The 24,938-nt window shown below is 40.7% G+C and overlaps 1 protein-coding gene across 9 annotated transcripts in view; it reads right to left on the bottom strand.

Annotated features, from left to right (window-relative positions):
* The window catches only part of DPF3 (double PHD fingers 3), a 252,461-nt gene that overhangs the window by 135,854 nt on the left and 91,669 nt on the right, over positions 1–24,938 (bottom strand). For 8 of the 9 annotated variants that reach the window (XR_013331772.1, XM_077750840.1, XM_077750841.1 and 5 more), the window contains exon 2: positions 13,542–13,702. Coding sequence is in view for 8 of the 9 variants with exons in the window: in XM_077750840.1 (XP_077606966.1) it covers positions 13,542–13,702 (161 nt within the window). In the remaining variant the exon portion in view is untranslated. Of the gene's footprint in view, positions 1–13,541; positions 13,703–23,785; positions 23,869–24,938 lie in introns of those variants that run through there. The other variant, XM_077750843.1, reaches the window with a different exon arrangement.

Below are 24,938 nucleotides of genomic sequence, written 5' to 3'. Positions count from 1 at the left end.
TAATAATATAAAAGCATTGTCGAGAGGCACATAAAATATACAGAGAATCGGAAAAATAACCACTACATAATCTCCAAATTCATCAGAAAAAAAATTTTCAAGAATAATCACACTATAATGTGAGCTTACATGTAATTGGGTCTAACTCTTACCTGAAACAAGAATTGCATCTCCAACATCCCTGATCAGAGCCTCCACTGTGGCCTTTGTTTCAATAATTCTAGTCCTCACCCTTCCATGAAGCAGTCTATAGTGCTATTGAAATTTTGTGTTGTTAGAAATACGCCTACCAATCTCATCCACCACTGGTAAGACTGCAAAATGGTACAACCCTATGAAGGGAAACTTGGCATATCTAGCAAAATACGTATTTGCTCTTTGACACAGCAATTCCACTTCCAGGAATCTGCATCACAGATTAATATGCAAAAAAACAAAAAATATGTATTCATTGGAGCATTTTTAATACTAGCAAAAGACTAGAAATAATCCAATGTCCATCTATAGGAAACTGGTTGAATAAACCATAACATATGCACACAATGGACTATTATGAAGCAGTTGACACAGAGAGGGAGGGAAGTGTGTACTGCAATGGAGTATACTGTTAAGTGAAAAAAGCAAGGTGGAGAATAGTGTGTATCATATACTATAATTTATCTAACAAATGGGGATACACCCATATACATATGTACATAAATATACATGTTGTGTGTTCACATAGGGTTTTTTTAATGGAAAGATAAACCAGAAACTTAGTAGAAAATTACTTACAGAAAGAGCAAAAATAAAATAATAATAACAAGGAGGAGAAGAGGAAGTTGCCTATAGAAACAGGAAAGAGACAAGGTCAAAGGACAGAGACAGAACAAGACATTCTCTGACTACACCATGCTTTATAGATATGACTTTAGAACCACGCGAATATTTCATACAGTTAAACTAAAAAAGCAAACATCGGCTTCTGTCTAGATGGGAGTATCAAGGATCACATTTACTCTCTTACATGAAACCAAAAAAGAGAAAATATGAAATAAAAGTTCTCAAGACATCAAGAAATGGAGGACAGGGATGCCTGAAGCACTGGAAATGAACAAGATAAGTCTACAGCCATACCAGCCTGAACGTGCCTGATCTTGTCTGGAAATGAACAAGATAAACCCTAGGACTGCCCCAGTTACTACCTCAAGAGAGCTTCCAGATTGCAACATAGGGAAGAGAAGCGTGGGTGGAAACCAACAGACTTTCTGAGTCTGAGTGAAAAGCAAGTGCTGAGAGCCTAGAGAGACCAAGATGGCTAGAATTCAAGAAACAGAATTGTAGAGGAAGAGAGTTACACAGAGTAAGAACTTCGGAGGTCCACAGAGTCTCCTTAGAGTATTCAAGTCAGTATTAATCAGTGCATGCTTATGAAGAAACTATTCAATGTTGAGGAAAGAACCACCCAGTAGGAATAGAAAAAAGAGTGCCTGGTGTGCAAAGGGGCTGGAAACAGTGTGTTCCCACCAGCATGTTAGGAAAGCCTCATGATTCACAGAGTACTGGGTAGAGTACAGAGAAGGATCTTACCTCTCTGACAGGAAAGGTCAGAGACTAGACTAAGCACTGTTCCACTTTCCCCTAAAGATTAAACTATTTCCAAGTAACTTAACTGTCCCAAAATAAATCTCTATAATAGTTATATGAATAAATAATAATATATACTACAAGGTAAAATTCATGATGTTTGACATCCAATCCAAAATTACAAGGCATATATAAAGAGGCAGAAAACTATGAACTATAATGAAGGGGGCAAGCGAATCAATTAAAACCAACCCAGATTTGATACTGACACTAGAATTAGCAGCAAGAACATTAAAAGTTATCACTTGTATTCCCTATTTTCAAATGTTAAGTAAAAAACTGATTTTTTTAAAGATTAGAATTTAACATCTAGAAATGAAAACTACAATGTGTGAGATTAAAAATACTGAATGGGATTAATGTCAGATTAGACACTGCAGAAGAAAAATTTGTTGCACTTGAAAATGCAACAACAGAAACTATCCCAAATGAAACCCCTGGGAAAAAGAGAATTTTTTAGAAGAAGAACAGCATTATGAGCTGTGGGACAACTGCAAACAACCTAATATATCTGCAATTGGAGTCCCCAAAGAGGAGAAGGAGAAGGAAAAAAATCTGTAGAAATAATGGCTAGAAATTTTCAAAATTTTATGAAAACCACAAAAACACAGATCCAAGTAGCTCAATAAAACTAAACACAAGAAACATGGAGAAAACTGTAACAAAGCACATTATAATCAAAATTGCTCAAAAAGAGTGATATTCTATAGAGCCATTTAATGCACACATGTGAATATTTAAATGCCAAAATTTTTAAAGTTTGATAAAGTCATTGCAGCTATTCAGCAAAAAAAAAAAAGTGATAAAGATAAAATATTAAAAGCAGCCAGAGAAGGGAGCTACATTATATAGAGAGGACCAAAGATAAGAGTGATTTCTCATCAGAAACAATGCAAGCAAAAAAAAAAAACAAAACAAAAAAAACACAGTGGTTTAATATCATTACAGGACTGAAAGGGAAAAAAAACTTGTCAACCTAAATTCTATATTCTGCAAAAATCTCTCTGAAAAAACTAAAGCAAACTAAAGATATTTCAAGATCTACAGAAGTTGAAAGAATTAACCATCAGCAGACCCACACTACAAGAAATACTAAAGGAAGGCCCTTAGGCAGAAGGAAAGTGATACCAGATCTAAATGTGGATATACACAATGAAATGAAAAGCATCAGAAATGGTTTAGTACATAAGTAATTATGTACAGTGTTTTTTTTCTTATTGTTTAAAACTCTTTAAAAGATGATTAACTAGGGGTGTCTGGCTGGCTCAGTCAGTTAAGCATCCGATTTCGACTCAGGTCATGATCTCACGGTCTGTAGGTTCGAGCCCCACGTCAGGCTCTGTGCTGACAGCTCAGGGCCTAGAGCCTGTTTCGGATTCTGTGTCTCCCTCTCTCCCTCTGCCCCTCCCCCTGCTCACACTCTGTCTCTTTATCTCTCTCTCAAAAATAAATAAACACTTAAAAAAATTGTAAGATGATTAACCAAAGATAATGACAATGTAGTAAAAGGTTTATAACATATGTAAAAATGAAATACACGACAACAATTGCACAAAGGTCAATAGGAGAAAGATGAAAGTATACTTGTATTGGCTTCCTATTGCTGTTAAAATGAAGTGCCACAGACTCCAAGGTTTAATACAACATGAATTTGCTGCCTCACAATTCTGGAGGTCAGAAATCTAAAATCAGCCTCACTGAGCTAAAACCCTGGTTTCAGCAATATTTCATTCCTTTTGAAGACTCTGGAGGAGAATCTTTTTTTTTTTTTTTTTTGCCTTCTCTGGCTTCTAGAGGCCATCCTTTGGCTTATTTATGGCTTCTTTCTCAATGGCATCACTTTGACCTCTGAATCTGTTGTCACATCTCCTGCTCTGACTCTGACCTGTTGCCTTTCCTTTATAAAGACCCTTATGATTACATTGAGACCATCTGGATAATAATAATCTCCCATCTAAAGGTCCTTCACTTAATCACATCAGCAAAATTCCTTTTGCCATGTCAGGTAGCATTTCTACGGTTCCAGGTCTGGATGTCTTTGTGGATAGCGTTATTCTGTTTATTGGATACTGTTGTAGAGTTTTTATACTATTCATGAAGCAGTAAAATATCACCTGGAGGCAAACTGTAATTAAAGATGCAGACTACAAACATTAAGCAATCACTAAAATAACCAAATAGTTATTAAGCCAACAAAGGAAATAAAATGGAATCATAAAAAATTTAACCCCAAAAAGGAAGAAAATGAGAGGAAAGGGAACAAACAGATAGATAAATAGGGAACAAATAGCAAAATGATGGATTTAAACCTTACTATAATAATAATCACATTAAATGTAAATAGTCTAAATACCCTAATTTTAAAAACACACACACACTGTCAGATTGTATTTAAAAAGTAAGACACAATTATATATGCCTACAAAAAATATCTACTTTTAACATAAAATACAAATATGTAAAAGTAAAGGAATGGAAAAAGATACACAATGATAACATTAATCAAAAGAAAGCTAGAGTGGTTATATTAATATCGCAGGAAGCACATTTCATAGTAAAGAAGTTATTAGTAGAGATAAAGAAGGTCATTACATAATGATAATGGATCAATTTACCAAGAGGACATAACAATCCTAAACGAGTATGCCCTTAATAACACAGCTTCAAAATATATGAAGGAAAAACTAATACAATTGTAAAGATAAATAAATTCACAATTATAGTCAGAAATTTCAATACTCTCAAAAAAAAAAAAAAGAAATTTCAATACTCTCTCTTGATAATTTTTAGAAAAAAATACATGGAAAAATCTGTAATGATGAAGATTTGAGGAATACTATCAACCAACTTGACTTAATTGATATGTCTAGAACATTCCAACCACCAAGAAAATACACATTCTTTTTCAGACCAAAGAGAAAATTTATCCGAGATAGGCTGTATTCTGAACCATACAAGTCTCAGTAAGTTTTACAGGATTTAAGTTATACAAAGTATGTTCTGACTATATGGAATTAGAAACAAGTAACAGGTTATATATTTGGGAAATCCCCCAAATGTTTGGAAATAACATACTCCTAAATAATTCTTAGGTAAAAGAAGAACTCAGAAGACAAATTAGAAGATACTTTTATTTGAATGACAATGAAAATACAAAATTAACATTGGTGAAATGAGGCTAAGACAGTACTTACATTTGGGAATAAACTACGTTAGAAGACACCTATAGTAGGAAAGAAGAGAAGTCTCAAATCAATGATCTCAATTTCTACCTCAAGAAATAATAGAAGAAATAGAAAAGTAAATTAAATCCAAAATAAGTAGAAGAAAGGAAAAATAAATATCAAAGCAGAAACCATAAAATAGAAAAAAGGAAAATATCCATTATATCACAAGCTAATTCTTTGAGATCAATAAAATTGATAAACCTCCAGTTAGAATGATTAGGTGAAAAAGAAAATTCAAATTACCAATATAAGGAATAGAAGAGAATATATACCACAAGTTTCTAGGCACATTAAAAGGATAATATACCAATGCTATAAACAGCTTTGTGCAACCAATTTTGGCCAACTTAGATGAAATGGACAAATCCTTGAAGTCACAAACTACCAAGGCTCATTCAATATGAAATGAATAACCTGAATTATCTATTAAAGAAATCAAATTTGTAGTTAAAAACATTCCTACAAAGAAATTGCCAGGCCCAGATAAATTCACTGGTAAATGCTACAAAACATTTAAGGAAAAAAATACCAATTCTGCATAAACTCTTCCAGAAAACTGAAAAGGAATACTTTCCAATTCATTATAAGAGGCCAACCTCACCCTGAGACCAAACCAGACACAGACACAAGAAAACTATAGACAAATATCTCCCATAAACATGGATATAAAACCTCTACTAGAACTTTAGCAAAATGAATCTGATGATATATAAAAAGAATAATATACCATCACAAAGTGGGGTTTATCCTTAGAATGCAATGTTAGCTTAACGTTCAAATATCAATCAATGTAACTCATCATGTTAACAAACCACAAAAGAAAAATCACATGAAAATCTCAATAGACTCAGAAAAATCAGTTAATAGAATCCAACATTAGTTCCTGATTTAAAATTCCCAGAGTAGAAATAAGTTGCTAATAAAAAGCAACTACAAGATGTCCAAGCTAACATCATATTTAATAAAAAAAAAAATGAATGGTTTTTCCTAAAATCAGGAACAACATACCACTCTAACACTCTAACACATTCACTCTAACCACTTTTTCTTAATGTTACACTGGCCATTCTACTCAGTGAAACAGGCAAGTAAAATAAATAAAAGTCATCTATATACTGAAAAGAGAAGTTGAGACACCTGGGTGGCTTAGTCGATTAAGCATTCAACACTTGGGGTGCCTGAGTGGCTCAGTCAGTTGAGCGACCAACTTGGCTCAGGTCATGATCTCATGGATCGTGGGTTCAAGTCCCACATCAGGCTCTGTGCTGACAGCTAGCTCAGAGCCTGGAGCCTGCTTCAGATTCTGTGTCTCCCTCTCTCTCTGACCCTCCCCTGCTCATGCTGTCTCTCTCTCTCTCTCTCTCAGAAATAAATAAAACATTAAAAAAAAAAAAAAAACTTAAAGCATCCAACTCTTGATTGTGGCCCAGGTCATGACCTCACTGTTTGTGAGGTTGAGCCCTGCATCAGGCTCTGCGCTAACAGTGTAGAGCCTGCTTGGGAGTCTCTTTCCCTTTTTCTCTGACCCTCTGCCACTCTTGCTCTCTTTCCTTCTCTCTCAAAATAAATAAATAAACTTTAAAAAAAAAAAGGAAAGAAAAGTTTTATTTTTCACTAACAACAATCAACTCTGTAGAAAAATGCCGAAATGCTGTGGAATCTACAGAAAGCTAGTAGAATAAATGAGTATAACAAAGTTTCCGGATACAGAATGAACATACATTTTTTTTATATTTCTATAAACTAACAGAGAATAATCAGAAACTAAATTTTTTAAAACTCCATTTACAATAGTATCAAAAATATTAAGTACTTAGCGAGAAATCTGAAAAAAAATGTGAAATATCTGTACACAAAAAACTAAAAATCATCAATGGGAAAAATTAAAGAAGATAACAAATAGAGAGGTATTATATTCAGGGATTGGAAAACTTAGTATTGAGAGTTGTTAAATTCCCACAAAATTGACCTATAGGTTACACATAATTTTAATCAAAATCCCAGCAGAGTATTTGTAAAACTGGACAGACTGTAAAATTCATATGGAAATGCAAAGTACTAAAATAGCCAAAATATCTTAGAAAAAGAAAAACAAACTTAAAGGGCTAACAGTACCTGATTTCAAAATGCATTGCAAAAATACAATAATCCAGACAGTATGATATTAGTGTGAAGGCAGACAAACCAATGAAACAAAACTGAACATCCAGAAATAGAACTACATACATATGAACATTTAATTTTTAACAAAGGTACAAAAGCAATTCAGTTGAGAAAGGCTCATCTTTTCAACAAATTATGCTGGAACAATTGGATAGCTATCTGTGAAAAGATAAACTTTAATCTGTACTTCATACGATATTTTAAAATTAATTAAAAAAAAATTGCTTGACATTGGATTAAGCAACAATTTCTTACATACAACAACAAAATCTCAATTCATTAAATAACAAATTGGTAAGTTGGACTTAATCAAAATTTAAAATATCTGCTTTTTGAAAGATACTATTATGATAATGACAAGAGAGATGCTGGGGTGGCTTGGTCAGACAGACTCTTGATTTCATCTCAGGTCATGATCTCATGGTTCATGAGTTCGAACCCTCATTGGGCTCTGCACTGACAGCATGAAGCCTGCTTTGTATTGTCTCTCTCTCTCTCTGCCCCTCCCCAACACTTGCTCTCTCTCACTCTCTCTCAAAATAAATAAACTAAAAAAAAACAAACAAAGATAATGAAATTGCAAACCAAAAACTGGGAGAAAATATTTGCAAAGCATATATCAAATAAAGGTCTTGAATCTAGAATATATAAAGGACTATCAAAATGTAATAATACAAAAACAATTCCCCAGAGATCTTACACATATTTTGGTGAACATAGACAATACTGTATTATAATCACCAAACTTTCTAAGAGACTAGAACTCAATTATTCCAACTACTAAAAAAAAGGATTGTTATGTAATATGATAGAGCTGGTAATTATCACTACAATGTCAATCATATCACAATATATAAATGTATAAATTTAATACGCTATACACCTTAAATTTCCACAATGATGTATGTCAAATAAATTTCAATTTTTTTAAAAACCCAATTTTTATTTTTCAATTTTTTTAAGTTTTTTACACATTTATTGGGGCACCTGGGTGGCTTAGTCGGTTAAGCGTCCGACTTTCGCTTAGGTCATGATCTCGCGGTTCGTGGGTTCGAGCCCCACGTCGGGCTCTGTGCTGACTGCCAGCTCAGAGCCTGGAGCCTGTTTCAGTCTGTGACTCCCTCTCTCTCTGACCCTCCCCTGCTCACGCTGTCTCTCTCTCTCTCTCTCTCTCCTAGAAATAAATAAAACATTTAAAAAAATTAAACATTTATTCATTTTTTTGAGAGACAGAGTGTGAGTGGGGGAGGAGCGGAAAGAGAGGGAGACACCGAATCCGAAGCAGGCACCAGCTCTGAACTGACAGAATACAGCCCAACATGGGGCTCAAACTCATGGGACCATGAGATCATGACTTGGGCCAAAGTCAGATGCTTAACTACCTGAGCCCCACAGGCACCACAAAAAAACAATTTTTAAATGGATAAAAAATTTGAACATTTTACCAAAGAACATATAGAGTCTCATAACATCATGGCCAAAATGTCCAGGATTTGATCAAAATCATTCATCTGAAGAACCAGGAAACTCTCAACTTGAATGAGAAAAAAAAGACAACAGATATCAATGCAGATATTAGAATTACCTGACAAGGATTTTGAAGGAGGTGTCATAAACATGTTTCAACAAATAATCATGAATACTTAAAAAAATGAAAAAATATAAAGTCTCAGCAAGGAAATGGAAAATATAAAGAACCAAATGGAAATTGTAAGCCTGAAAAACAATAAAATAGCATAACAAATGCAGAGGATAGAAGAAAGAAGTAGTAAACTAGAAGAGAGAGAAAAATAATCCAATCGGAGCAACAGAGAGAAAAACAAAACAAAACAAAAACAAACGAACAAAAAAGAAATAAGTAAAACCAGAGCCTGAGGGACTTAGGGCTACAGCAAATAAATCTAAAATTTGTGTTAGTAGAGTTCCAGAAGGATAAGGGAAACAGAGTATGGCTGAACATGTATTCAAAAAAATAATATCTTAAATTTTCCTAATTTTGGCCAAAGATATAAACCTACAGATTCCAGAAGCTGAGTGAATTCCAGAACAGGTAAACCCAAACAAATATATACCAAAACATATCAAAAACAGATTTTCGAAAGTAGTGAGAGAGAAATGACACCTCACTTATGACTATTTATTTATTTTTGAGAGAGAGAGTGCAAGCAAGGGAGGGGCAGAGAGAGAGTAGGACAGAGGACCTTAAGCAGACTCTGTGCTGACAGCAGGAAGCCTGATGTGGGATTCAAACTCAAGAACCACGAGATCATGACCTGAGCCAAAGTCAGATACTCAACCAACTGAACCACTCAAGTGCCCCAACACCTCACTTATAAAGGAAAAGAATGACAGCAAATGTCTCTTCACAAACCTCATCACACACCAAAAAGAGATACAAAACATTTTTCAATTGCTAAAATAAAAGGATTTATCAACCCAGAATTTTATATCCAGCAAAAATATCCTTTAGGAATGAAGGAAAAAAGGGGCACCTGGGTGGCTTAGTCGGTTAAGCGTCCGACTTTCGCTTAGGTCATGATCTCGCGGTTCGTGGGTTTGAGCCCCGCATCGGGCTCTGTGCTGACTGCCAGCTCAGAGCCTGGAGCCTATTTCAGAGTCTGTGTCTCCCTCTCTCTCTGACCCTCCCCTGCTCACGCTGTGTCTCTCTCTCTCTCTCTCTCCCTCCTAGAAATAAATAAAAAAAAATTAAAAAAAAAAAAGGAATGAAGGAAAAAACTCAAGACATTCTGAGAAGAAAGAAAACGTATGAGAAGTTGTTACCAGTAGACCTACTTTAAAATAATAGTTAAAGAAGTACTTAATCATAAAGAAAGTATAAAAGAAGGCATCTTGGAACTTCAGGAAGGAAAAAAGAACAACGAAAGAATAAAAATATGAGTAAATATAATAGACAATTTTTCTAAGTTNTGGAGCCTGTTTCAGTCTGTGACTCCCTCTCTCTCTGACCCTCCCCTGCTCACACTCTCTCTCTCTCTCCTAGAAATAAATAAAAATATTTAAAAAAAAAAAAAGTTTGTTTTTGTTTCTTTTAATCTAGTTAGTTAACGTGTAGTATAATATTGGTTTCAGGGCTGAAGCAAAACTTATAATACTGTCTGATGTGGGTTTTTCAATGTGTGCCAAGGAAATGTTTAAGACACTGTGTTATACATGGAGGAGAGTAAAGATATTGAAATGATGAGAGGGGCTGGAGAGTATTATAAAGGGGTAGTACGAGGTAGACGTTTGTGGTGATGGAACAGTTTTATATCCTGATTATAGTGGTTGTTTCACAAATCTATATGTGATAAAATGGCATAGAACCACACACACACATTTTATCAATGTCAACTTCTTGGTTTCCAGATTGTGCTATGATTACGTAAGATGTATCCATTGGGAGAAATTGGGTGGAGGATTTGGGGGATCCTTTTGCACTATGTTTGCAACTTCCTATGGATCTGTAATTATTTCAAAATAAAAATTATTTTTAAAAAGACAAAGAAATTATATGAAATTTGAAAAAAAAAAAAAGAATTACCTAATAAGTGAAAGCAAAATGAAACAAATCCAACTGTGTATTCAGTTAGTGGCACAGCCACTCAGAGGAACTATTTCAATTGACCTTAAAACACAGTAGTTTCACTCTACATCCTTAATAGACAATGCCTTAAGGACAAAAAGAATTGCAAAAAATAAAATAAGAAGTAAAACCTTAAAACATTTTCAGTAACTGTACTGTTGGAAGTCTAATTTTATTTGATACTTGTGTGTATGTGGGGTGTGGAGGGAAGCAAATAAGTAATTATGTCAGCATCATTAAGAGCCAGGATTTTTTTTGGAGTTGGAGAAAGGAGAAACACAATTAAGATAGTTAAGTAAAAGAGGGAGGGAGGCAAACCATAAAAGACTCTTAAATACTAAGAACAAACTGAGGGTTGATTGGGGGTTGGGGGAAGAGGGGAAAGTGGGTGATGGGCATTGAGAAGGGCACTTGTTGGGATGAGCACTGGGTGTTGTATGGAAACCAGTTTGACAATAAATTAGATTAAAAGAAAGATAGTTAAGTAAAAATTCTATAAAATTGAATGGGAAATATACATTCATAATATATTTTCTCTTTAAAAAAAGAAATCATATTTCTTAGATCTGCTCACTAAAAAGTCCTAGAAACAACGAACAACCCAGGAACAATGAGCACCATCAGATTATGATCTTCAAATAACATTTCCTACAAAAAGGCAATAGGATTTCTTAGAGAAATAGCTAATTCCAGGTCTGGGCAAGAGGTGTACAAAATAAGCCTAAAACATTTGTCTTAATATTAGGATATCAAGGAAGCCATCAGAAGCTCTGGCCCAAACCCCAGCACTGGCCCAAACCACTATGGGCCAAAGACGGAACAATTTAAGCAACAATAAGAATAATAGCTGCAATGGATTAAAATGTTTCCGTGGTGTTTAAATCTGTCAAATCATGATGGTACTCAACAAAATAGCAACTTTATTAATCATTCTTGGTAAATACTAGGGAACCAACTCTTTATTTTGAAAACTGATGAATACATTATTTAAATAGAATAGCTAAATTACAGGAGCAGTCCAAGTGTCTCTCAATAGATGACTAAGTACAGAAGTTGAGATATATATACACAATGGGATATTATTTGGCCATAAAAAAGAATGAAATCTTTCCATTTGCAACAACATGCATAGCGCTGGAGAGTATAACGCTAAGCAAAATAAGTCAGTCAAGAAAGACAAATACTATATGACCTCACTCATATGTGAAATTTATGAAACAAAGCAAACGAACAAAGGAAAAGAGAAAGAGAGATAAACCAAGAAACAGAGTCTCAACAATACAGAACAAACTGATGGTGAGCAAAGGGGAGGTTGGGTGGAGGGGAGAGGGGTGAAATGGGGGATGGAGATTAAGGAGTACACTTATCATGATGAAAAATAAAATCAACTGGTAAATAAAGGGACAAAATTATTTATCCTTCCTGTCATGTGTGAACTATACCTCACAATATCCAAAATTTTAATGCGGAGATCTTTCACTTTATAGAGGTTACAGAGCTAATAAATGAAAAATTAGTGACAGCCTTAAATTAAATGTCACCTTTTTTGCAGCCCTTACCAGAATAAAGGATCTAGGCAACTACCATCAAAGGTTGCTAACACCAGTAAAAGAGAGATAACCAGATGACATGAGCCTCCTGATGGAAAAACACACCACCCACTTAGGAGTGGTTCTTGCCCAAAAAAGCTGAACCTGAATCTACTCAGGTCTCTAGTCTTAACAAGCAATTCCCAAGAATAACACTATGGGGGATGCAATCTGAAAATCCAGACTCTAAAAACCCTCCAGTGCAAACAACTCAGTTTCTTCCATAAACAACATGCAAGGGAGAGACAGACAGACAGACAGACACATGCCAACATTTAAAGAGATTTAAGAAATACATTGGTCAATTGCAATGCAGGGTTCCAATTCGGATTCTGATTTCAACTATCAGAGAGAAATAAATGTTGAACCAATGTTTGATTCTGTTAAAGTCTTATTGCTACCTTTGAGCTTTGATAACCATTGTGGGTATGTCTGTTTATGTCCTTGCCATTTAGAGAGATACATACTGAAAAATTACAGATGAAATAAAATGTTGCCTTGGATTTGCTTCAAAATAAGCTAGGGTCAAGGAGGAAAGTGGGAGGTGAGTATAAATGAAACAAGACTGGCCATGAGTTGATTATTGTTGACACTGGGTGATAAAAATATGGACATTCATTTTACTAATCTCTCCACTTTTGTATGGGTTTGAAATTTTTCATCATAAAAACTTTTTAAAAGAGACCCATAGAGAGCCAGAAAACTGCACTCCCTTGGCTGCTCCCCTCCCCCCAATCTCCACCCATTGGTCTTTATTGTGTTCTCTGGAGCCTGGAAGACTAGTATCATAATAATAATAAATAATAATAATAGTAATATCAATGATAATAGCCAGCATTTTTGGAGTACATAGTTCCTATGGCTGACTCATACATTTTTTTATGAATATTTCCATTCAGTCCTGACAAAACTCTAAAGTGAAAACTATTATTATTCCCATTTCACAGGTGAGGAACCTGAGGGAGAGAGGTTTGATGATCAAACCAAGCCTCCAAATCCAGATCTGACTACAGATTTCCAGCTTATAACCACTGAACTACAAAAAGGGCAAAGGATGAGATGGATACCATGTCCTCAACCTTCCCTTTTTTGGGGCTAAATCCTGAGTTCTTTCACTCTGCTCCCCTTCCCCCACCTTCCCCGCCAACGTGGCTTCATGGCACCCCTCCCCCATCATCCTTGGGACATGTCTCAAGAGCTAGAAAAGTGGTTGAGTTCCTTGAGAGTATCCCAGCCTGCAGTATAGCTTGCCCTTCCCCAACTGCACTGCGGAGATTCCCGGATGATGTCTGGTCCTCCTCCATCCAGACTAGAAGCCAGAATATGCGCCAGTGCCAGGGTGGCATGGCTCACCTGGGCCGCGGTGCCTCTTCTCCATCCAGATGTAGCAGTTGTTCTGGGCCACCCCGGTCTGTGAGTCCAGGAAAGGGAGACGCACGCTGCGCTCTGCACACAGCCTCGAGTTATAGCTCCGGCAGTGCTCGATGGCTTCCTTGTAGAACTGGTCCCCGAGCCTGTCAGGAGGAGAGAGAGAGAGGAGGAGGAGGAGGAGGAATGAGACCAGGGAAAACAGAAACATACCCAGAGGATAAGGGATGATATCCACCTACCTCCCCGGGAAGATTTTGCAGATCTGAAGACCAAGGCAATGAGTAGCAAGGGGTAGAACCCAACTTAGGAGGTCTCATCTAGGTTCTATTTCCCATACCAAATCCACCAGGGAATTTAGAGTCCCCTTTAAGCAAGAGCCTAGGGCCCCTCAATAAACCACTAGTAAAAGTGACAAGTCCCCATTCTAGGAAGCATGAGGTCCCACTCTAGAGGTGGTTCTAGAACAATCTTCTACATGGGATCTACCAGGACCTCAGGCTTCTAGAGCCTTCTTCCTAAGATCCTCCATTAGCCACACTTTGTTCTCAGCAATTGCCAGCAAAGGCCCTCTTAGAGTGAACCCGAACCCCAAAGCACGGAGGCACAGATTTCCATCACAATAGAAGAGAAACACCCCACATAAACACAGACTAGAAGGACACAGGAAATATCTCATAAAAGTAGAGCTATTATGGAGAAAGGAGGTGAAAGGGGGCATGTACCAATCTTTAAAAACCACACACTTAAAGAAAAAATAACTTCCTAACTGAAAGCAAAGGAAGAATCTATAATAGTAGTTGCATTTTGAAGTCAAGCTAATTCAATCCCTGGGGTCTAAAACACAAATAGTAAGACCTTTCTGGTTTGTTGGAGTAGTGATCTGACAGCAAATTTTATGTTCCTGAATCTTTATTGTCCTTGTACATGTGGTGATGCTACTAATTTTAAGATAATACCCTTTTCAAAGACCAAAAATATAACATTGGCGAAACTGATCAAATGTAAAGGGGAAAAAAATCAGTGAGATCAAATACCTACCGAATCAAAGACAGGCCCATGTGGGAGGTTAATAAATGGCTCAAGAAAATACAAATGTAATAACATAACCTGTGCCAGGTAGACTTGCACTTCTTTGTGGGGAGGGGAGGGAACGTCAGGAAGGGGAGGAGCCAGAGGGATTGTGGGGCCAGAAAGAAGAACCAAGTAGCTCATTTTGAAGCAACATCATGAATGTCCCTTTGTTTTGGTTCTGTGTAGATTTGAAGAGGCCAAAATCGGGGTAAGAAAGTATCTAAGTTAAGCATAATATATTTCTTAACCAAAATATTTAGAGGACTAAAGAAAGCAAAATTTTAGAGGGATTTTTCTATAGTCTTTTTTAAAAAGTCAGTGGGTCAGGGTCTACCAAAGGGTTTAAAGCAAATTTCTTATTCTGGGAAGATACAACCATTGAAGTTTCTGAGCCATCTTTTAGAAATTACTTATTGACATATCTCCTAAAAAAAAAAAGTCCCTTGCTCCTTTTCCCCCTCTGAACATCTTCAGTTTCACAAGGAAGGCATAATGTGCTCAGAAAGTATCCTAGCAGTTGCAAAACCAAACTGTAATCAAATTATAATAGCCACACAGCTGGAAATGAATTGGGGGGATGGAAGCCCATTAAAATGCTATAAAATGGAACATGAGCTGATGTAATCAAAGATGGTAACAAGGATCATGAGATTGATCAAAAATAAAGAACCATTTCTTACAAAGCGTTCACATCTGTGTCCCACCAGCTTAAATGCCTCCACTGCTAAGGCAACTAGCTCAGTGTGCCAGAACTTTCACAGGCAGCTCAGCCCAGGTAAGGTGACACACAGCCCATCCAGGGTGTCCTGGATGGTCCAGCTTCTTCGTGAAACAGCGACCAGCCATGCCACATTGATGAGAACTGACTCGGGCACATAACAGAGAGGTGTCCGATGTGAGAAACAGAAATCTGTTTTCCCACGATCTTTTGACAGATGGCCAAAAGAGATGTTAACCATCCCAATCCCAGAAATTCTGCTGTAGGAGAAGCCATAAGAAAAAGAAAATGGCACACTACAAACTCATCAGCTGCCGAGAAGAAGGTTTCCGTTTTCAAAACAAACTCTGGGAGCCAGCATAAAAGGAAACTACAGCAGGATCTCAAATTAGACTTTTCCTGAGACGCTCATAACTGGCTTCCAACAATTTCAATCCCAAAGAGAGGAACAAGAAAGCGAAGTTGCTGGAAGGGAAAGTGAGTTTGGCCAAGTCCGTGCCCCACACCAAATGGAACGAGAAAGTCAAACAAAGTGGTGCGCTGGGCGAAAATTAATTTCATCTTAAATACTTTCCACTTTCCGTAACATGCAATGCTATTAGTAACAGGCATGCTGGGGGGGAAATGTGTATTTTTAAATGTAATCTTGGTGTGAACGATACCTCTCTTATGTAAACAGAAAAAAAACCTTCGGACTGGAACAGCTATATTACAGATTGAACCTGCAAAAATGTGACATCTAACACCCTCTCTGCCACCGTCTCCAGGGAACTCACTTTTAAACAGACCAGGCATTGGCAGAGATTTGGAAACAAAAGTTTAAAGCCTTTTTCAAGATGTAGGAGGAGAACAGAGACTTCAACCTTTTTGATAAATTCAAGCAGCGCTTCTCCAAAAGTTAATTAGCCAAAATCTTCACAGGGCTCGTTCTGCTCTCTAGAAGAAAATCGATGGCCAGGTCTCCCTAACCCGTGGAAAGCAATTTAAACAGGAGAGAGGACAAATGTCCTTTTCAATATGGGATTTCTTAAAAAAAAAAAAAAAATCTCACGATGATAGGATCCCAGGGGGTGACATTTGCATTCAAGTTGGAGGGGCAGAGGAAGCAGGGAAAGGCTGGCAGGGAATGACTCATTTTGTGGAGTGGTGACCATCGTGCCCCAGGCTGGGTCAGGCACAGCCCAGCCTTGGCCATCACCTGTCTGCATCGAACCAAGGGGGCTGGATTGCCATGTGATGATAGATGTCTTGGGCTGGAAGGAGCTGGCACAAGGCAGAGTAGAATGATGGTCTCATCAACAGCCTACTTCGGGCTACCCAAGGCTGCAATCCGAAGCAGGAAAGGCAAGAGGAACAAATTGCTGGGCTCTCCGCCAGAGCAGGAGCCCCCCACAGACTATGGCTTGAAGAAGCGCTGGGTGCCCAGTCCTGGGGACCACCGGAAGGGGGGAGATCCCTTTGTGATCAAATCTGGAGTAAGGGAGACTCAGCTCTCTGAGCTTTCCACTGACCCTCCTTGAGCACATCTGTGGGAAAATGGATTCCAGGGAACCAAACAGGATTCAGAGGGGTCAAAATAAGACTTCTCCAAAATCACTGTCAACCAGGCTCCAAATGTGAGTTTCAGAGCCCCTCCAAGACCCTCTGCTTCTTTTCTTCCTCATACCTCCACCTCTGTCTCTCTCTCAAGACCATGGCTGTTCACTTAGATTCCGTGTCCACTGTCCTGAGCTGACTCTCAGATCCAACCCTCCAACCCAGATACCTGGGGCCCCTCCCACTTCACTGTCTGTCCCTCTGCTCCTGTGTTCTGACCTAGGAACAGGTGTCCTGCCATAGCCCAAACACGTGTCCAAAAGTAAATCCCTCATCTCCTGCCAGAAGCCTGCTCCCTCTCCAGAGTCACCATTCCTCTGGGTTGGGAGGGTGCAGGGAGACCGCAGTGAGGGAACACTGCTCTTATCTCTCCCTAGGAAGGTGTCCTTGGCCTTTTCCTTTCCTTCATCCCATCTGGCATTGGGTTCTTGCTTTTCTCAGGAGGTTGCCCCTTCTTTCCATCCCCGCTGCCATCCACCAGTCCCCTTTGACAGTAAAAACAGGACCTTGGCCCATCATTGCTATGTGTGCACATAAACAGAGATAAGCAGAGATAACAAGAAGCCCTAGCCTGTGGCAGGATTTCTGGCCCCTCCTTCCCCCCATCGGCCCCTCCTCTTCTCTGTGGGCACCTGGATTTCCTGCTGTCTCACCCAGCTGCCCACACTTCCACCACCACCCACAAATACACATTAAGGCTCATCTACACCAATATGCTAACTTCCTCCTGTTTGCATTTAAATATATTTAACTCTAACTGCACCATGGAAAACCATCTCCCATTTACACCATCTCCCATTTACGTAGCATTTTTTTTTAATATTTTTATTTATTTCTAGGAGAGAGAGAGACAGCATGAGCAGGGGAGGGTCAGAGAGAGAGGGAGACACAGACTCTGAAATAGGCTCCAGGCTCTGAGCTGGCAGTCAGCACAGAGCCCGACGCGGGGCACGAACCCACGAACCGCGAGATCATGACCTAAGCGAAAGTCGGACGCTTGACTGACTAAGCCACCCAGGCACTCCTTACGTAGCATTTTATAGTAACTAGCAAGCAGGGGGCAATATTTGGCAAGGTGGAGCAACCTTTTCATTTTCCGCATCGTTTCACTGTGCCTAAAGCTGTCCTTCAAAGAAAGCCAGGTTTTAGCGTTTACAGTGGACTGAATTGTTTCCCCTGAAATCCATGTGTTGAAGCCCTAACACCCCCCCAACATGCACACACACGATGTTCTGGTATCTGGATATGGGGCCTTGGGGAGGTAATTAGCTAGTGAGGATGGAGCCCTCGTGATAGGATTAGTGCCCCTATATAAGAAGAGACAAGAGAATGACCTCTCTCTCTTTTTCTCCCTGCCATGAAAGCACACAGCAAGAAGACACCCTAATCTCAGACTTCCCGGCCTCCAGAACTGTGGGAAATAAGTATCTGTTGTTTAAGCCACTCAGTTTATGGTATCCTGCTCTAGCAGCCCAAGCTAAGTGTTTCTGATATTTAAAATAGGAAAGGCCTGGGACACCTGGGTGGCTTGTCAGTTAAGCGGCTGACTTCAGCTCAGGTCATGATCTTGTGGTTCCTGAGTTCGAGCCCCGCATCGAGCTCTGTGCTGACAACTCAGAACCTGGAGCCCGCTTTGGATTCCGTGTCTCCCTCTCTCTCTGCCCCTCCCCCACTTGCACTCTGTTTCTGAAAAATGAATAAACATTTTTAAAAAATAAAAAATAAAGAGGAAAGGCCTGCAGAGGATGGTGAGTGCAAGATTCCAGTCCTCCTCTTCCCTCATTCTGTCCTCTCCCAACAAAGATGGCAATGATAATACTATTCATAATGTTAATTTCAATTCAATTCAATGTTTAATACTTGTCGTCTTTACAAGACTATAAAGTCTATGAGGGCAGAGACCATCTGCAGGGCCACTGCACACAGCCACCTGCCCAGGGGCACCATTCATGTAAACTTCAATGTGAGCGGCACCCCCTGGGGTGGTGTAACCCAGTAACCCTGCAAGTCCAGCCTTTTTCCTAACGTATCCCCAGTGTCCAGTACAGAGCCCAGCACACAGATGAATCGCTCTCAACAACTCATGTACCCATGGTAGGTGTTTATATTAGAAGAGTCTTCAGAGTCTGCAGTCTTCAGAGTTTGTTGCACGTATAGGTTGTGATTTAGGCTGCATGGCTGTCTACAAAAACTTTTGAGAGAATGTCGGCAACCACTCCCATTGAGTCCTCGTCCCCTGGCTCCCAGGTGGTGGCCTCCGTCTATAATCACAGCCGCTCTTCTCTTACCTACCCATCCTGACAAAAAGAAATATCCCTGGAGCCCAGGTTTTTCTTTCACTCCTCAGGATGGAAGCCAAGATGGCTCCCAATGGTGCCCAAGTTCCTCTAGAGGATGACGGCCCTTGGATTGCTGAGGGCTTGGGGTAGAACAGAAAGAGAAGAGACTTGGAATCAGGCAGATCTGAGTCCAGCTCCATGGCTGGCTGGCTACAACCCCAGATCAAGTCACTTACCCTCCCCAAGACTCAGCTCTACTTACCACAACACCTACTTCAGGTCTGTGAGAGAATGAAATGAGAACAAACATCTGACACACAGAGGGAAATGCCTTTCATGGTGGTTCCTTCCCCTTCCCCCAAAGAGCAGCATTTTCTGCCACTTTGTGACACACCGTCTGTGTCAGCAGATTGATGCCCTCCACGTGACACACACACCACACTCGCTGCTGCAGTGTCATTGAGGCTGGTAAGTGCCAACCCAAACCTCTGACCCAAGACCTCAGGCAACAAGGGGCGCTCAGTTAGCTTTTGCATGATGATCCCAGCAGCCCAAAGCCTGCCCCAAGTACATAAACAGCACCTGGCTCATTTGCTGCTCTATCCCCAAAGCCAACACAGAGCTTGCCATGTTGGGTTGAATGATGAATGAATGAATGAATGAATCAATCAATCAATCAATCCTCATCTGATCTTCCTGTATATGAATCAGACAGCCCTACCCTCGGACCCCAACAAAATACTTTACTCAGGTCCTTCCTCCCACCTAAACTTCTTGCCTCTTGCCCCCAAGCCTGGCTCATCTGAATCTGTTCAAGGGCTGGCTGAAGGGCCTGCCTCTTCCAGGAAGCCTTCCCCAGCTGTCCCTGCCAATAGCACTTGCTCTCTGCCTTCTCAGGGCTCCCTGATTCTCAGCCGTGGTTGGCCAGTCTGTACCACCCTCTTTATGTCTCTCCAGCCAACTAGATTATAAGACTCTTGAAGACAGGAACTAAGAGTTCTATATTTCCATGCTACCCAGCCAAGCACAGTGCTGGGACTGTAGAAGTGCGTGATAAAGCTTGGTTGAAATGTCAGACCATCCTAATGGAAACTTCAGAGCCGAGAGACACTTGGGACACTCTTTCTCCATAGCACATGAAGTGACCCTGAAGGTATCCGGCTTCTCCAGAGCCCAGGCTTAGGCATCTGAAAGCAGATATCCTACAGGTTCAAATCTTACTGAATTTTCCCAATCATCTAAAAAAATAAATCACCTCAGCTCCCAAGATTTTAATTTCTCCATCGACAATATTCGTGCGACTCTGCAAGACACAGAACTACTCTCCCCCTTCTCTAAACTTCACAAGCTCCTTGAACACTGGGCTGTCACCAGACCACCCCCAAGACGACAAGCTCTTCCTCTGCTGATGCAGGAAATGAGCCTTTGGTGCTTATCAAGAATGCCATCACCCCACTCTCCAGAAGAATGATCTAAGGAGTGGCTTTCAAACTTTGGTTTGTGTCAGAATCGGTGTGGGTGGGAGAGGCTGTGAACTTCAGATTCTGGAGGTCTGGCATGTGATCCAGACATCTGTGTTTTTGACAGATTCCCCCCTCCCCCAGTGATTCTGAAAGATATGAGACCCACTGGCCTAACGATGGCTCCCAACCCCCAAAGCAAGGGGAAGAACAAGAGAGCCTTGTGATGTTCCTTGGCCATGTTCTAATGGCAGAGGAGGAGAGTCCAGTTAACTGACCTTAACTCAGCTGGGTTTGCTCCTGAAATGTTTTCTCTGGCAGCTGGCGTGGGTCAATCTAGCAGAACTAACCTGTAGCAGACTAGTCCCACCAAAATCCGCGTTGCTAACAAAACATCCAAGAGGGCTGCTTTAAGGCAGTATGGAGAAGATCTGAGATCCTGGCATTCTCTGACTGCTCACTCTAGCAGTAACTCCGACCTTCACCACAGGCTGGAAAGCCACCCCGGGGGTCGGGGTACTGCCTCCCAAAAGCCAAGTCAGATGAAGAATTTGAACCCTGAAACTTCTCTCATGACTTAAAGGCCAGGCAGTCTGATGTTCAGGCCTGCTAGACCCAATAAATCCCTTTTCCGGCATCTACTCCGGTGAAGACTTTTCAGGGACTTATTATGCAAAGCTGCCTAAGCAAGACGGAATATATATTGAACCTGGCCATGATTTCCGAGCTGCCACTGGGTGTTCTGATGACATACACAACTCAGGGTCAAAGTCAAGGGGCTGCCAAGGACAAGAGACTGGAGTCAGGAGGGGGAAAGGATGATTGCTTCCAGTAAATAATGGGTATATGGGGGGGGCTAGGAAAGGGGGACCCTCCTGGGAGCAAGAAGACTGTAGCTATTCTTGTTTCCAAGGTTTGCCTTCCAAATGGCATCCAGACATGACAAAATAAATCTCTCCTCTGGAGGCTAAAGTATGTGTAGAATGCAACCAACTTTTTAAAGGGGGGGGGGGCTAAAGACTGCTTTATCTTAGGGTGAAGCACACCTAGAAAGAAAACACACACTCATCACAGAAACTTCATTGATTGAGAAAGGATTTTTAGTTGCACTGGTTCATAGACTGAGTCCTCTCTGAAACCCCAGCTATGAGCTGGGCACTAGTATGCAGTCCCATGGGTGTGCCCGCCGGTAGAAGCAGACCATCGATTAGAGACAATTCTTGGACAAACACATCCTCAGACCCCATCTTCACTGCTGGAATACAAGGGCCTCAAGACTGCTCTCCCTGATAAAAAGAATATTGGCCTGGCATTTAAAACACAGCCACAAAGAACACATCCTCTGTAGTCAATTCTCAATGCAGCAGTACAAGTGATCTTTTTAAAATGGAAATCAGATCCTGACATTCTCCTCCTTAAATCCCTCCAATGGCTTTCACTGCACTCAAAATTAAATCCAAACTCCTTCCCATGGCTATAGGCCCCCAGACCCTCTGGCTATGCCCACCTTTCCTACTTCCCCTTGTCTCCTGTCCCCCTTGACTACTCAACCTCATCCTCACTATACTTCTCTATGTCCCTGTAATATACCAGAATCATCTCACCTCAGGACCTTTGCATATGCTATTCCCTTTTTCTGGTATACAGTTCCCCCAGATCTTCTCATGGCTGGCTTCTCCTTAGAAGAGTCTTCTTTGACCCACCCTAAGGTAGCCCACCTTACTCCACTCCTGCCCTAGTCCTTGCTAATGCCCCATTCTATTTTTTTCATCATACCACTATTAAACATTTTCTGTTTTTCTCTTTGCCTGCTGATTGTCCATTATGAACTCCATGAGAGCAGGGTCATTATTTCTCTTGTCTACCACTCTCTGAACCTAACACAGCATTCAGCACATAGGAAATCGCTCGACATATAACTCATATAACAAAATAAGTCAAAGATCCAGGCTACCTGCAAGAGACAGCTTGAATGGGATGGAAGACAGGTCTTCCGGAGGACAAGAAAGTCAGTGCTAAGGGGGAGGCCCCCAGCACAGGGAATGAGAGTGACACTACCCACCACCTTCTCACTTCTGATCCCCCCTGCCCAACACACTCATCAGTGGCTTAGGGGCCCACTCTACTATCCATGCTTGAATCGAGCTCATGACCCAACAATGCCACCTGTGCACTGTACAACCTGGAGAGAAGTGTGGCCAAGAGGATAAATGATGCCCTTCATGACATCAGTCCTTTTCCATGCCCAAAAAGAACATCCCAGGTCTAATGCTGGCACTGTAAACTAGTAGTGCCAGAAGATGGTCCCCAATGTACCTACTCCAGTTTCCTGAATGGGCCTGTCTCTAAATTAACCTCCTCTGCATGTTCTTTTCCAGAGAACTGATCCATGTCCTCTTCCAGAGCCCCGAGCCTCTGGGCAGGGGCAGGAGCAGGGTGGGGGTGGGGAAGCACTGCTTGACGGGAAATCAATGGGAACTTGAAGGTCATCCGGAGGGCGCTGTCTCCCCATCATGCACCTGCTGGGATGGGATTTGTGGTCCTGACCTCGCTTGGGGGCCTCTGCCCTCCTGTCAGAGTTGGTTAAAATCAGCCAGCAGAAGCAAACGCCCTGCAGACCAAACGATCTCCAGGCTGCCCTTCTGAGGGACATCAAGCCAAACAAAGAAGCACCGAGTCTCATTTAACCTGCCACAAGGTTGACAGTCACCCTGATTTCTCCTGGCGGCCCTCTGAGTAAACCACATCAGGCCTGCTGTTTTCTGAGCCACATGCTTGTAACCCTTTTAATAAGGACAGAACAAAGCCAGGTTGACCATGAGGCTGGACATGTCACCAAATTTAAGTTCTCTGGCAGAAAAGATTGAAATATTCTGGGAAACTAACAAGACCAAAACCAAAAGGTAAGTCAACCTAGAAATACCTAAATCTGCCCACATAACCTCTACATCCCGGGATAAGGATACAGAACCTCAGTACTGATGAAGGGAAGTGTATCTTTCTTCCCAGTCCAATAATATAAGGGGACGTGACTGTATTTAAGATCTGACCCTCCTTTCCTCATGGAGCTATTTCCCAAGTTCCCTCCCTCCATCCCCGTACCTTTCCCCTTCACTGTCTTCTTCCCCCAATCCTTCCACCTCACTGAGAGTCACTTGATGTACAGATCAGCCCACACCTCCAATCTGAAAGTTGAAGATGAGTCAGGTATCAAAATGAGGAAGAAACATCCTCGACATATTTCTAGAAGGGTGACAAGATGGTGATAAATAACAAAAATGGCTGCCATTTATTGAGCACTTACTATATGTGCCAGGTACCATTCTAAGCACCTGACAGGTGATCTTGTTTCATCCTCACACAACCCCATCTTATTCCCCCTGATTTCACAGATTAGGAAACTGAGGCAGAGAGAGTTTTCAGTGATTTGCTGAGGGTGTTCGGTGGTGCTGTGAAGATAAAAGCCCCAGCAATTTCGTTCCAGAACCTTGTCCTTGGCCATGACCCTAGCATCCTCTCACGGCAACTGCTGCCCCTTCACCAAGAGTTGANGAGATACCAGGTTTCTCCAAGAGCATCACCAAATTTGTTGGGCACTCTTATCCATTTCTCTTTTTTTTGTGCCTCAGTTTCCCAAACTGCCAAACAGTTCCAGAGGCACTGTTAGTCACAGAGCCTGTCACAGAGCCACCTCTTAGTAACTCAAGAAGTAGGTTGGTTATGGAGCTGCCTGAAAAGATACCATCAGAGAAACACAAAACGTTATTTTGTGGTTTAGAAACCAAATCCATCCCGAAGGTGAACAAGGGTAATGGGCTTTGAGAGGCCCTGTGGCTCTCCGAACATTGACTGAAGGGACAAAAAGGAAAATGCCAGATTACCATAAGAATCCCAGAGTGTTAAAGATTGTCTAATGAGATGCGTTCGTTGCACTGCAAGGAAAACCAATAACCAGAGAGGTGAAGTAATTTCCTCCAGTCACACCGGGGCAGGGCTGAGATTAGAGCCTCACTATCCGGGCTCCGAGTTCCAGGAATTCTCCACTGTTTATAGCAGGGGCTTGCAAATGACAGCCCCTGGGCCACATGTAGCCCCCACAAATTCCTATAAATAAGGTTGCACTGGAAGACGGCCATGCGCATTCATTCACATGTGGTCTGGGCTGCTTTGACGCTGAGTGGTAACACCGAGGAGTTCCAACAGTGACTGCGGGGCCCACGAAGCCTTCTGGACCTTTACAGAAAAAAAAAAGTTT

This window comes from Crocuta crocuta, unplaced genomic scaffold (genome assembly GCF_008692635.1).
Source record: "Crocuta crocuta isolate KB4526 unplaced genomic scaffold, BGI_CrCroc_1.0 scaffold186, whole genome shotgun sequence".
Taxonomy (NCBI): Eukaryota; Metazoa; Chordata; class Mammalia; order Carnivora; family Hyaenidae; genus Crocuta; species Crocuta crocuta.
This window is presented reverse-complemented; position numbering and strand designations above follow the sequence as displayed.